Genomic DNA, 15,356 nt, shown 5'->3' with positions numbered 1-15,356 from the left:
CTATAGATATTGGGAGGAGATAGGAGAAACCGAGAAGCTCCTCATGGAGATTCTTTGAAAAAGAAATAGGTTTGGGTTCACACCTTAAGGAATTGCTGGCAGAGGGAGATTTCTGTGCATTTCTGCTGCTGTTGGGCAACGCACATCCAGGCAGGCAGCGCTGCCTCCCTCCTTGACTACTGCTCCGGCTACAGAAAAAGCTGTATTCCCCCTCCCACAAGAAGTCACGGGCCCTTTCCATGCCTCAGTTTTCTGTGTGTGAGCTGGGACGGGGTCCCCGACCTCCCCTGGGAAGCGCTCGGAGCCGCTGGCAGCACGTTGCACCCTGTAGGGTAGAGAAGCTCAAGAACTTCTTTTTGTGCTTTTCTAAGATAAAATGCTAGAACTAATATTGTATGAGCCCAAGGCTTTTTCTTGGAGGTTCATTTGAGACTGCCTAAATGTAAACTCCATGGATATTTGAAGAATTAAGATATTTCTGCTTTTGCTTGAGAAACAGTAGCTGAAGAATGCTGCTTGCACCATCAACTAAATGATGGGGAGGATTTCCACAAAGAGGGGGGTTTGCTTCCTTTTTTAGAAGAGTACTGATGTTGAGGGGGGACCAGAAAAAAGTCACACCCCAGTATTGTGCCAAATTTGTTTCATTTGTTATATATTTTTCCTTATGAAGCTTGTACTACAGTGAAGAAAACGCATGAGGCCAGAATACTGAACTACTAACACAAACCATGAAATTGGTCTTTAAAGTTGATTGACATTCTCTCTGCTTCTCCCCTCTGTCAAAACAACAAAAAAAGGAAAGCACTACTGCCAACACCAAATCATTCAAGTGTCCAAAAAACACGAACCAAACAAAGGAGTTATTAAACCGAACCTCCCCATTTGAAAATGCAGCTAGAAGAGAATACAAGACAACATTGTCAGCCACGGTCTTTGTCCCTATGCCAGTGACATGGAGATGTCTCTCTTCTGACTCAGTGAAAAGGAATCACCAGAGTACAAGAGATTATGTTTGCAAGTGTAAAACAGTTCAAGCAATCTTAACTTCAACACTTGCAATTTATTTAAAATTCTTTTCTTTTGTGGTTACTCTGCCTGAGGAAGCACGTAGCACGAGCAAGTCTATCCCCTGAGTGTTTAAAAGCTATTTTGTAGATTAGCTAGTTTATAAACACTACAGAAGAGCACAGAAAAGATTTTTTTCCTTTCATAACATGTATCCATCCGTGCTGCTACTTTTACATCTTATTTCCTAGAACCTCTTCTTCTTTCAATGCTCAGCCAGCTGCTAAGAAAGCATTATTGAATGCCACAGCAAAAACCTAAATAAATTGCTGCTTTGCTGCCTGCTTCTCATCTTGTGAGCACTTTTAGAGACTTAAAACTAAAGAGACAGAAAGAGACTACATAGATGCTCTTCTCAGAATTTGTTTTTTGAGCTCGCAATGTTTTGTGTCCTGCCAGCTTCAACTCAAGTCTTCTGTTATCTCCCCTTTTCTTCATCCTCAGATTTCCAACCCAAGGCCAGCACACTTTCTGGAAGAACTGGCAGTTAGCAGTAATGCATAGGTCCCATTAGAGTTATGCACTACAATCATGTTACTCTATGGCATCTAGGGTATTCCGCAGGAGTTGTTTAAAACATTACATCAGGAGCTGAACAGTCAGCAGTTGAGGGCACGGGCTAAAGTTGCACAGAGCTGTAATGCCCACCTGAGGCGTCGCAGAACTTAAGCGTGACCCCGTATGAACAGGCCACACTGCGAGATTTAAATCTGAGTTTTAAACCACACACTGACCAACATTTCATTCTGACCGGTTTAAGTCCAGCAAAGTTTAAAGCAAGCAAAGACAAGGTCATCACACAAGCATCATCAGATACCAGCAATAACTGATACGGCTGCCCGACCCGAAACAAAGTTCCTGCTCTTGTCTCCTTTGACCTAAACCCAAGCCTAACAGGAAGGCACTCGACATCACTGTGGGCAGGACTTTCCATTTACGATGCCTGTGAGCACACAGGTACCCCAAGCTGTACTTTGAGCAACTGAAATTGTCACCACTTCAGCGAAACGGCTCATGTTAGCGCTCCTCTGCGTGGCACGGGTGGGTGATGGTGGCAGAATAATTTTTAATGATCTAAACCAAGAAGCATTTACCAGTCCCAGAGACTCTGAAAATCTTATTTTCCCAGGCTCAGCCACTGGACACAGCCTGGCCAGACCCTCCATCCCAGTGCTTGCACCCCCAGCGTGCCAGCACGGAGGCACGGTAGGGTCAAAGAGACCCTCGGGAGCCCCCCCTCTGTACCAGCTCCCTTCCCAGCCACGAACAGATCCTGCCTTCCAACAGCAATCCCCTCCCCCACACACGGTGCTCTTGGTTCCCGGCTTTTTTTCTTTTGACACTAACCAATATCAGGCCAAAAAAAAAAATATTAAGCCAATAATTGTAAGTACTCAGAAGTTACAGCAAAGCTGTAACCGCTGATTATTTTCATTGCAAGAAGCTGTTTATGAGATTGCAAGCCCACATTAAGTTATGATACTTTAAGATCTAATACTTTGAATTAGTCTAAAAAAATTAATAGAAAAACCCAACAGGGGCCCACTTTCTCAAATCCTGTGAGTTACTGCCATTGCAGAAATAGCAAACACAGCCATGCTAGCTAAACCGATGGCAACTTGCCCCAGAATTGCCAGCGCTTTGCCTTCGGCACAAATCCTCACCCCTCTAACTTCTATAATTGTTTAATATTAACCTACACACACATTGTCCAGAGAGCAAAGGCCATTTTTCTATGCCCAGAGCGCGCTGTCCTGGCGCAAATGAAACTTAATACATGGAGAGAGAAGTGGAAGGTTTGAGTCTCCAACTATTTATCTTCATCTAAGATGCTACTTATCTGCACCCAGAGACGTTCGGCTGAAGCGCAGCGATCACCCGGCCAGACAGACAAACCAAGGCGCTGCACTGGCAGCCGGCGGCGCCGAGTGTCCCAAATTGCCTGGTGACACGGAGACGTACCTCAGGACTGCTTCACTCCTCAACTGCAAACAGCCATTTTGATAATTCAGGCAAGCAGCTGTTCCACCACCCATGAAACCATTATTTAAAACCAGAAAAAAAACAACAACAAAACAAAACCAAAAACCTGCAACCTAAGGGAGGTCAGGCATGTGGGAAGTACATAACAAGCTCTGATTTGGCCAAGGCACCTGAAGGATTTCACCTTTGGGGTCTGCCACCTAATTATGCAAAAGAGAGGGTGCCTTGCCCCACCAAAACCCAGCAGCACACCTCCCTTGCATCACAATATGTCACCAATTTATCTCAGTCTTCTCTTTCCTGAGGAATTCTGGCCTCTTTTCCCAGCTGAAATATGCTCTACCACTGCCCATCTTGGGAATTTAGACTTTGGCATCATTAGTGGGAGGAGTCTCAAGTATTTATGATATGAATATATTCTCTATTTAAAAAAAACCCCAAAACACAGAAGGTGGGTGGTGGTTTTTTTCCTTGCTCTTATCAAGCTAAAACCCCAGCCACCTTATTTTCCTGTCTTTCTCTTACACTGCTCCCTAATTCCCCCCCGCCAATTATCCATCTTCACACTGCGTTAAAGACAAATCATGTCCCACAATTCATGAACAGCTTCAATCACCAAATCACTAGAAACCACAAGCACAGCTGAGGGGTGGAGATGGTTCTTTAAGGTTTTATAAATTCATACTTGGCAAAGAAAAATGTTTTTGCAATGAACTGATAAAAATCAGGCATTTATCAGCATAAAGCGTTCAAATGAAAAAGGCAGACGCAAGTATGGACTTCAGGTTTAGAACACAGCATCACACTCAAAACAGCTTTTTTTAATTTCATGTGAAGATTTAGAAACACCCACCAAAAAGCCCTTATTAAACAGATAAGGTATTAAAAAAACAAAATCAAAAAAACACACCTATAAACTCAATTCCAGGGCCATATTAAGGCCTGGGGTTTGCTGCTGCTTGAGTGTCAGGTGTGTCGTTTCTAGAGCCTGTAAAATTTAGGCAGTGAGAGTCCCAAAGCAAACTAAAGGAAGCACACTCTGGTCAACACAGATCTCTTCACCGTTAGTTTCCAAATCCCAGGCACAGCCCTTGAGCAAGCCCATGTGTTTAAGGGGAGAACATCCTAGAAACTGATGGAGGGCATTAATACAATTAATGCTCTGGGATGTCTTCAGAGTTAGTAGCCGAATTGTTGAAATGGCTGAATATTGCACAAAGGCTGTAAATAAAGGTATTCGTGAGCATTTTTCCCCCCGCTCAGCAGGGAGCAGAACGGCTTGAAGAAACGAACAGAACGATTGCAACAGCAATGCTCAAATAATACACTGAGCTGACGCTAGACAAAAGCCATGACTTGACACGAGCTGCAGCACGCTCCCACACCTGGCTGGGGGCGAGTGCCACTTTCCACAACACTAATGCCTTTGGTTCTTCAAGTTCTAGGAAACTCATTCAGATAATTGCTTTAACAACGGATATTAAACCGATCGTAGTATCTAACCATCTCAGCAGATGCCAGTGTAAGAATCCAAATAACTGTAACAGAGCAGTCTGCTGAAAGTAAGAATCTACTGACACATACTATGATTGCAAGCAACTGTAGCAGAGATATCATAGTGGCAAATTCAGATACATTTCTAAAGTCCAGGAGTAATAAAAAAGTTAAAAAACAAAGCCAATCCCCAAAAGAATTCTTGAAAGCAAATTCAAATGGCAATGGGGAAAAAGGAAAGCATGACTCTTACTCCATCAGAGAAAGCATGGGGGGAAAAAAAATCAAGGCAAGGCTCTCCCCACCCAAGTCCAGACATAGGTCATCAGGGGGCTTTCTCCCCTTGAGAAGAGATGACCACATTAAAACAAAGGTAATGTATTTTAAGTACTTGCTGTCGTGGGCCCACCCCTTTCTTTCATGGAAGAATACAGGTATCGTTGCAAGATCCCCCCGTTACAATGGGCAGACATCAAATTTGGTCCCCCTCAACTAAACAGGGTATTTCCCTGGACAAGTTCGATCTTTAGAAGTTCTCTGCAAAGGCTGTAGATGTTCATTGCGACGGGCACATTATACCAACCAGAACCAGAGCCAGCTCGTTCTGAGACATCACTTAAAAGCCACCAGGCGAGTACTCTTGATTACTGGTTTTCCAGGCAAATTTGAACCTGTGATTTAGAGGTGAAGAGCTTTCTATCCCATTACCGGTCATAAAGACCATCTGGTCCCCTACTCCCTGATTAAAAAAAAAAAAAAATGGTGCATGCAGTGCATCATCTATCAGAATTAATCCAATGCAGTTTGATGAGTGCTTTTTAGAGGAAAGGGGAGGGAAATAAAAAAAAAGTAATGACGATTGTGGGAAATAAGTCAGTTGGGGAAAGATCCCAAAACACTCGGTGCATTTCAGCCTCAGACCAACCTTTTCCTCTTCGGGGGGTGAAAACAGCAGCCAACAGTGAGCACTTAGTAGCCGCTGATCCCCCCCCCCCCCATCCTCGACCGCATCTCCTTCATCCCCCCGCCCTCCCTTGGACAAAGGGCCTCTATTGTCCCCGGCTATAACGACTCCCCAACTCCATTTCCACCATTTCGCGGCAGACCCACGGCAAGCAGACACCCCCACCCCCCCCCTTCCCCATCACCCCCACGCGTGTCGCGGGGACCCCCGTGGAGGAGGAAGAGGAGGAGGAGGAGGCGGCGGCCCCGCCCGCCCCTACCTGAGCTGTCCATGGTGCTGCCGCCCTCGGCGCGGGGCTGCGGCTGCTGGTGATACTGGTGATGATACTGGTGATACTGGTGATACTGGTGATACTGGTGATGATACTGGTGATACTGGTGATACTGGTGATGATACTGGTGATACTGGTGATGATACTGGTGATACTGGTGCCGCGCCGGGCTCCGACCACCCACCGCCGGGTTGATGCCGGTTTTTCCCCCGCCGCCGTCAGAGCTGCTGTCCACCAACTGCAAAGATTCATAGCCGTCACTGCCGGGTTTTTTCCGGTAGCTTCCCAGTAAGCTCATGGGCAAACTGGGCCGGAGGAGGGGGGGGGGGAAAAAAAAAATAAATAAAATCCTCCTCTGACGCCGCGGGCTGGAGGGGAATGGCAAAGCGGCTCCGGCCGCCCCGAGGGGAGGGGAGGGACGGGACCGGGCCCCCCCCACTCCCACCCACTCCCCCACCTCCTTCCCTCCCTCCGTGGAACCGGTGCCGCCCCCTCCCGCCCCTCCGGGGCCCGGAAGCAATCGCGGAGGCCACGGGATTTCACCCCCCCCTGTGGAAGCATCTTTAAATTAATTAGGTGATAAGGTGCCTGGAAACGCGGAGCGGGAGCGGTCAGAGCTCTTTCCGCAGTGGAGGGGTCATCTCCCCCCCCCCCCCCCCCCATCGGCTGCTGCAAGCAATTAGTTAGCAAAAAGCGCTGCATCTAGCCCATTTCTTTCTCCCCCGGCTCATTCCGGCAAAAGCATCCCTGTCCCAAAAGAGGCCCTTTGGCGCGGAGGGTTAGGCCGTACGGCTGGCACGGAGAGGTTCTCGAAATAGCCGTCGGCGTTAAGATCTTCCTATCGCGCCTGCGGAAGGCGCCTTCCTTGGGAACGGGCCAAGGTCACCGAGTTATGGGCTGGCGCGGCCAATTCTGCGGTCTGAAGGAGGAGGGACGGCACAGCGGTCCTGCCCTCAGCCTCCAAAAAACCTCAAGAGCATCTCTGGTTCAGCAGAACACCGCGTCTGGCTGCGGGCAAGTAAGCGGAGAGGGTCCCGAACCGCAGCGCTGCATCGCGGTGGGCGACGTGGGATGCATCGGCATCCCCAGCCTCCGCCCGGGCGACGGCTGGCTTAAAACCGATGGCACCCAGCTGAAGAAGCGCTACCACCGATGGCTAAGCTGGTTTTGTTGTTAGGTCTCACCAATCTACTTTTAGCTGTTCACGTGTGAACAGACTTCAGACCAACGCAAAGTGTGTCCTTGAACGTATCTGGCTTGACGCATTTTGTGACCACAGCTAGTAGAATCATAATTTCATTTTACATGGAACAGAGGAACCAAGGGATGCTCCAAAGGAAATGACCACTATTAAACTCTTCTAAATGAATCTCTTCGTAATTTAAAGAAAAAACAAAGACAAAAAGAAGCCCTGGCATCCAGACACAAGTATGCCTTCAATCTCTTACAGAAAGGACAGCAAGTACTCTGCTTAGAAAAATAGTGTGGGTTTGCTTCTAAAGCAACAACATCAATAAGCACTTCTGTAGCAATAACCATAACTTGAAATATTACTGACACTTGGCTTAAACTTTCCTGCTTAACACTCCAGGGCAGTGGGCATCTGGTACAGCCATACCTTGTCACGCGCTATTGTTTATATAACTCCTGCAATTTTATATTACAGTGCAGACAAGGTACATCTGTGACCCAGAACTTTCTCAGAAAACAAGCAAGCAGATTTACAAGCAGCAAACTAAAATGAACTAACCTGATGTAAAGGGTTTGCAGTTAGCGGCAGTAACAGCTTGAACTCAAGGTTAGAACTCTGTATTTTCTACCCCCTCATTACTGGGCTCTTTATACATCAGCTGTCATTACGTCGGTCTGTACGGAGCAATACGTGGATTGCAATGCTCGCCAGTAGGAATGGGTCCCCCTCCCTCTTGGCACCCGTACACAGCAACTTAATAAAGAAAAAATAAAAGCGCAGGTATTTTTACTAGGGATCACATCCGTTAGTCTCTCCTAGTCAACCTAGGATACAACAATTCCTGTGCTTTAGGATAAAAATGGGAAATTGGGGGCGTCAAGGTGGATTTTCATTTATTTTGCTTGCTCAGGCGACAGCCCGAACACAGAAAAAAACCAGGTTCTACAGTGAAGGGGGCACATTAAGGCTATGTAACATTTCCATGAGTACTCAAGCCCACTCACACTGAACGCAATTGCAGCTGTTAGAGGGAATGAGCTGGGGAACCTGGCCCAACACAACACCCTAAACAACCTATTCCCAGTCTTAAACTGTCGCCTGTGGTCTCTAGCCTGCTTTGCTGCCGTTATCCATCAACTCAAGAAGCTCAGCTGAGGCAAAACTTCATATCCTAAATCCAGAAGTCACCTCTCTCACTGGTGAGCAGCAAGGGTCTGTCTGCATTAGGCAGCAAAAGGGAAGTCCTGCTGAAAATATTCTCATGGAAAAAGGGTACGAGCAAGAGGAGAGCCTCACTCCAGCAGGAATTATAGCTCGCCCTTCTCCGAGTGCCATAGCAGGTCTAGAATTTCTACTTCCCCAGCCGCAGTCCCATTGTCACTGCCCACTGGAGCCTCACAGCACGTCTTTGGCTCTATGTTTCCCACCCGGTGTTGACACCACTATCATGTCTGCAGAGGCAGAGTACACCCATGCTTAGAAAGAAAAAGAAAAAAAATTGCTTCTCCTTGTTGAATCCATTATTAATACATTTCTTTCCGCATTTGTCCCAGAGCTTGGGGCATCATAGGTTGCTTTCCCTCCAAGGATTCCCAAAGGGGAATCGCCACCATAGCCTGAAGCTCCAGCCTGGAGAAAGAGGGTTCCGCAAAACATCGGCGCAGGCACCGAGGGACAGAGCAGCCTCTCCAGGGGATCTTGGGGCAGAGGAGGGAGGAGGAAACAGACATCAAAATCCCATCCCTGCTTCTAATTACCATTGCTACAAACACAAAGAGATGGGATTAGGGAAGCACATTGTGTGGGATTCCGTTGAAGCTGCACTTATCCATGCGTTTTCAAGCCCTATGGGAAGTTTAGCTGAAGAGAACAAAGTAATATTCCCCCCCCCCCCAATTCTCCCTTGAAGTTGGGCTAACGAAGGGCCACATAGTTTCTCTCTTTTGGAGCTCTGCAGTATAAAGAATGCTACGTACAAACTCCCCCAAAATCTAAGAACATGTTAAATTGCACATGACTTTCAAAAATGAGAGTAAAGAAGGAAGAGCTAGGGAATCAGCTACTTAGAAAAATTTGTTAACATCCTTGCAGATTTATCGAGCGGTGTGCTGCTCCAGAATATAGATGTATTCTGTTTGAACGGTAAGGCTGGCAGGTGCCATTAAGGCTGTGGGAGATGTTAACGACATGCTAAGGAGGATTATATGTTGCTCAAGACCCAAGAGATACAAACTCTCTCCCTGTTACTGACCTTGGAAAAGTCAATTGATTTGCCAACCTCTAGCTCTCCATTTTTCTCTGTCTGGGTTGCAGCCTCTCCTGGGTAAAGTCTCTTTTTGTAGCTGTAATCAAGCAGTAACTATACTGAGGTGCAATTTCATTTTTTCCACCTCTCCTCCAACTAGATGAACAGTTAAGGTGAAATATTATACTCTTAATTCTTTGTGAACGGATTCAAACTGTGGAGTGTTATGAGAATTACAAATGTAGCTTGAAAATTAATTTAATATCTGGAGCAACACCTTTAAAACTCAATATACTAAACTTTTTTTCCAAAAAGTACCAGCTATGCTGGTAGGATATGGACTGCTATCACTGCCTGAAAAAGAATGCATGTGTTGTTAAGAAAAATAAGACTTGCTCAAGCAGCTTTCATATTGCTCAAGCATATTTCATATTTCCATTTTCATACTGCTCATATTGCTGCATGGAGCAGCTCCTTCTCTCTGCAGCCCACGCTACAATAACTTCTTTCCTCTTGCTTGTCTCCTCATGCTTCCATGCCCTTTGCTCCTTGCAGCAGGACACTGGGCCATCAAAACATACTCTAAAGAACTAATATTTTTGCCTTTTCCCTCTTCAAAGCACTCAAATCCTACTCAAATAACCTTCATTCACAGACTCAGGAATTTAGGCTATCTTCAACATTCCTATAACAAGTACTCTATAAAATGGGCTTTAAAAAAAAACAACCACAAACTACCGTAAGCTCTTTAACTCCACTTACCTTCCTTGTAACCTTGCAAGGAGCACCTGGGGCATTCAGCCACGGTTACATTCTGGAGAACCCTTTAGCAGCCCCATAACCCACCCCATCACACATTGCCACGTTATCAAGAATTCGAGCTCTGCATAATTTGAGCCACCCTGCCAGCAGAAGGAGGCTTAAACATCTGTACAAATTGAAGCAGTTTGATAAACTTTTGATGGTCTGAAAAAGTAACCACCACCACCTTTTTGCATTTGTTTAGTACCCAGACCTACAGCACGGCCATTGCCGCGCACGTCAGGCAGCAACGTGTTGCTTGAGATTTTGACACTTGATCTAATTAGACATCAAAAACGCAGTGTAGTACAGGCATCTCTCCTGCCCGAAAACCAAATTAGGTGTGGCGCTGACAACTGTGCCTAGCTCAGCATCACATTGACACCCAGAAGCCCCATGTCCTGATAAAAACATGGACCAAACCTAAACCCTAGCCCTTCCCCAGCTGCCACACTGAGCGATGGATGGGGTCCCAAGCCAGCAGCTCAACCCCACCAGGCAGGGACAAGCATGATCTACAGAGCTCAGCTTTGACCCTAGTCCCTACAGCGCTCTTCTAGCAGGTAAGCAGGAGCACCATCACATTTTTCTTCTGGATCTTTCCTCCTGGACCTGCCCCATAGCAATTTTACTCTGGCAAGTACCCATTCCCTATACTCCTAGGAGAAGGGTCTGTCCCACTGCCTACCTTCCCAGGGAGCACCAGCACCTCCACCCCCAGGATGCTCAAAGCCTCTACAGCTGCTAGCACTTTTAATAAGAGCCGCTTGTTTAGCCCTGGTTAAGCAAACCTGATTGAATTGATTACAGCCAGGAAGCTCCTTGTCTGGGCTAGGACCACCCCAGCGAGCAGCGCAGATTACCTGTAAGAAATAATGCCACTGCATTGTGGGTCATTGCTGCCACAGATAAAGAATATCTTAATTTTTCTATTTTATTTTTGGCCTGGTGTGTTCAAACATAAACCAAAGATCTGAAAAACTTCAGCCATATGTCATCATTTGGATTAAGCTCAAGAAAGTGTTACCTCTTGATTGCATCTGCTGCTCTCCATTCAACTCACCTGGTTCTTGTTCCCTTAGAGTATTGCTTTTCCCTCCTGATGAAGGCTTAGTGTGGGGAGGTACAAAAGCAAAGCTGTGGTGAGAGCCAAAACAGTTCCACCTCAGAAGAGGGTCAGAGGTTTTTTGTTGATTTTTTTAAAGGACACCAATTCAGAAATCACAAGAGCTAACTAAAGTCATCAGGAGGCTATGTGATATCACCCTTTTTGCTTTACTTCTTGTCCTAAGAAAACCAGACCCAAAATACCTCCTCCTGTCTTCCCATCAAAACGCCAATTGTCAAATCAGTCTCAACCTTTACAAAAGGCAGCGAATAAACTTTTACATATGCAGCCAAAGGATTTACCTTACAACTCATCTCTGAGGCCAGCTTAGAAAAAAAATAGTGTCTTCTAAACAATCTTTTTTTCTCTAAAAATAGCCAGATCCTCAGTCTGGGTCTGTCTTGAACTTAAGGTTGAGTCCTACCCCGTTAGAGTGTTAGCCAGACCCTCCTTCCCTCTAGCAGGAGCCTTCCCATCACTCTTACGTTTTATCTATAGGCACCAGCCTCCACTCTTGCAGGCTCCGAATGCATTGTGGCAATCAGGGAGGATGCGTAGGGGCTTCTTTCCTGACACTTCATTGTCATAGCGGTGGCGATAGCTGACGAAATAAAAGCCCAGGAGCCATCCTGCTGCAATTCCTGCTCCTGTAGAATAAACTCTTTGCATTTCCATGTTCAGATGAGATGTGGGTCAAGCACAAATGACTTTGGGACGTATGTGACCTGTACAGCAAGGATCACACTTCTCGCCCTCTTATCTGGAGGCTCCATTCATTACTTGGGCAGTGCCACGGGCTGGCCAGGAGCATCGATTCCCGTGCACTGCTCTGGGAACGGGCACGTGATAGCCAAATGGGTACAGGCTCTTGCTACGGAGCCAGAAATACCATTTCAAAGCAGCATCTGGACTTGTGCTGAGGATAAATAAGTGGTATTTGGACCGGAGTCAAGGATGGCCATGTGGTTCCTTTCTCTGTACGTGGGAATAGTGTGTTCGTGCCTGGGTCTGCTGGAGAAATAAAGAGCTGTCACAGCCTGCCTGTGAGCGGTGGCTATGCGAGGCAGCGTGGGGTGGGTTACTGGTGTGGGACGCCATGTGCCACAGGCAAATAGGGCTGGTTTTGGGGGATCCAGGTGGAGAGAGGGGGGTCAAATGCTCTAAATCTTTGTTAAACCCCACCCGCCCTGATATTCAGGAACTTCCAAACTGGCTGTTCCTGTCTTGTTCATCTCTAATGAAAAGCAGATGTGGTCCTGAGAAAGTTTGAGTTGCTTTTAAGTGTCAGACTCAATTAAACCTTTGCTTTCCTCCGTCAGAGGAAGCCTTGAGCCTTTGCTGTGGTGAAACCTAACTGCAATACTCAGCACCTCACTGGCAGCTGGAGCTTCAGTGAATGTGTTCTTCAGTGAATGGACCCCGAAGAACATATTCACAAGCACTGGTCGAGCAACAGCTGTACTTTCATTTCGGAGGTGTTCATGGTCCTTACGCAAGCATCTGTAGAAGGAAACCCTTGTTGCCAGGATCACCGGTGGCAGAGAAAGCATCGCAACCGCTCCCACAAAAGCATTCCTTCTGGTCATAGTACCAAAACTTGAGTATAATTATCCTGAGAGCATCTGAGGGCTTTGAGCAGGACAGTTTCACCATGCGTTATCAAACAACCTTGGCAAGGTTGCACTTACTTTGCTTATCTATCAAATCAGTTGGCGCACACCAGTGAGCCTGCACGGCTGCTTATCATTATTTTGTTTTCCAGTGACTTAGGATGTGGCTCGTGTTTGACACTCTTGTTATCTTCTTTCCCATCCTTTCCGCTCTGTGATAGCAGACACCATTAAGTGTATTGCTGTGTTTGCATATTTTTTATTTCTTGCCTTTTAGTCTTGTTAAAGTGCTGTCAGGCATGATACACAACTTACTTATTTCAGCCCAAGACTTTGTTTCGGAGTATTCAAGGAGTTGACTGGCTCCTCAGCAACGCCGAGCCGTGAAGCTGCTTGCCAAAGGCTGTTGTAGATGCTAAAAATGTTCATGCTTCACAAAGAGAGTGGAGAAATGTATGGGAAAAACAAATCTATAAGGGGCCATTAAATAAGAGTGTATCGCTGTTCGCTCAGGAAGTCCCCAGCCTGGAGGAAAATTGGAGGCTGTACAGCCATTCATACAATTCCTCAGGCCAAAATCAGATATTTAGGTAAAAATCAGATATTTTGCCACCTAACTGCTGTTTATGCATCATTTCCCATTCACTGTGAGGTAAGTGGCTAATTACCAAGAAATCTGGGCATAGCCCTCCTAAAGCCTGTTTGCGAGCCTGCAAAGTATGTATATGTCTAATCCCCGTTAGAATGAGAGGCACGAGTTCAGAAACACACCAACAGCTCCGTTAGCAACAATAGAAGTTCTACATTCATTACCGGAGACAGAGGTGGGCCCAGAGTTGGTACCTTGGAAAAATCCCACCTTGATATTAAACCTGGCTGCTTGCAACATGCAACGAGTTACAAAGCTGAATTACGCAGCTCATGCACTTCTAACGCCTAGCTGCAGCTTGCATTAGCGCTTGCGTGGAAAACAAGATAATGCCCAGATCTTTGCTTTTTTAAACACGTAGAAGAAGTCCAACGTGTAAAAGCAGGTTATTGTTTGCATTGGAAAATGGCTGGTGGTAAAAACAAGGAGAAAAGTTATACAAGCGAGTCATCACGGGGTAGCTTCAGCTACTGCTGCTGTGCCCAGGGTCAGACTTGGGCAGCAAATAATAAAATGAAAATAGTCAGGTCATTGCTGTCAGGTAGCTCCGACCAAGGACCCCTCAACGCGGTGAGTCTTTCTGTGAAAACAGAAGGGAAATTACAGCTGGCACTGCCAGCCCATGCCGATGGCTGTTGCCTACCTCGTCTACTCCCATCGCTTCTTCATTTTAGGATGTATGGGATGAGGGTTTCCTATGGGTGAACGGGCCAGGGGACGAATATCCTCACTCCAAGCTTCAACGTGACGGTTTCTCTTGGGTGGGTATGTAAGTGAGGTCCGACTGACGAAGGGTAGGAAGATGGAGGGGGGTCTGATAGCACAGGAAGGCTTGCCAGCAGCCCAACACGTCCCCATTAAAGTGGTTCTACCTTCTTACAGATTTTGGTAGCATATTTTATATTTAATACTAATAGGAAAAATTATATTATTAGAGCTTTGTTGTTCTGGCTGCTATATGAAACATTAAAAAATGGTGTCTGTCTCAGCTCAATGTCTACTGACTTATAGGTCCTGCATCACAGCTAACAATTGATGCAGTTTGGGTTCAGATTTATAACTGCTCATCATTTCCAAAGTAATACTCAGGCAGACTTTACAAGGCTGCATATGCTCTCTCCCACGATGCTGTTTTCAATCTGCACGGTGCTCTGCAGTTTTGGAAGAATAGCTTGGCCGTGATTCAAGGGGAGAAACACCCAGTTGCATTGGCGTGGGAATAGCTTGCAGTGGATCATCATGACTTTGGATGCAGGCTGTAAATTTAGCTGTACAGGAGCCAGAAGTCTGGTCCTCAGTGACATTCCAAGGCCCTTTAAGCAAGGCAGGGAGCAAGGCTGGGTGTGAATGCCCTCACCCTTCTCCCGCTGACCCCTTTACACCATGAAAGCTAAGACACCTCACTTTGCTATTTCTTACAACACTAACTGAATCAGCCTCTTGTGGATCCCACAGCTTGGTCGCTTGTCTGGAAAGGCATTGCTGGGATTCAAGACGCCAGGCAATAGAAACGCTCCGTGAACATCCAGATGAAACGTGCTTGACTCAGCAGAAAGGATTCAAAGCAATTTTCCCCTCCCGCCGATGCCTCCTGCGCTGCTGTAAGAGTTCAGGGAGAGCTGCTCCGCGCCGTGGGATGCTCTTCCCGAGGCTGCAAAAAGCCCTGAGCGAGGGGCAGGTGATGGGGCCGGGGGAAACTCACAGCTCCAGCTCGGGTTTTCAATACCCGAAAAAAATTTAGGACAGGAAAGAATTTATCGTCAGGTATGTTAACTCAGAAAGTAATATTGCAGGGGGCTAGTCTATACCACGTGGCTTTAAAATAATTATGCCGTGTGGCTCCCAGGCTGGGAATTTTGCGTGGATGTGCTTCAGTTTAAATACCTTCAAGAAGCTGTTGGGGTGGAAAACAAATGCCAGGAGGAAATGTGTGCAGAGTCGGAGAGCCTGCCTGCACCCTACCCCACGCTG

At 46.5% G+C, this 15,356-nt stretch overlaps 1 protein-coding gene across 4 annotated transcripts in view; it reads right to left on the bottom strand.

Annotated features, from left to right (window-relative positions):
* Window positions 1-15,356, bottom strand: part of DNAJC6 (DnaJ heat shock protein family (Hsp40) member C6) — a 51,700-nt gene that overhangs the window by 33,605 nt on the left and 2,739 nt on the right. The window contains exons 1-3 of one of the 4 annotated variants that reach the window (XM_075037309.1): window positions 5,934-6,273; window positions 5,871-5,900; window positions 5,769-5,834 (exon numbers count right to left, since the gene is read on the bottom strand). In XM_075037309.1, coding sequence (XP_074893410.1) covers window positions 5,769-5,834; window positions 5,871-5,900; window positions 5,934-6,078 — 241 coding nt within the window. In that variant the 5' untranslated portion in view covers window positions 6,079-6,273. Of the gene's footprint in view, window positions 1-5,768; window positions 6,274-15,356 lie in introns of those variants that run through there. The other 3 variants (XM_075037310.1, XM_075037308.1, XM_075037307.1) reach the window with 3 other exon arrangements.

This window comes from Buteo buteo, chromosome 10 (assembly GCF_964188355.1).
Source record: "Buteo buteo chromosome 10, bButBut1.hap1.1, whole genome shotgun sequence".
Taxonomy (NCBI): Eukaryota; Metazoa; Chordata; class Aves; order Accipitriformes; family Accipitridae; genus Buteo; species Buteo buteo.
The sequence above is the reverse complement of the archived record's forward strand: the minus strand, read 5'-3'. Positions and strand labels throughout refer to the sequence as shown.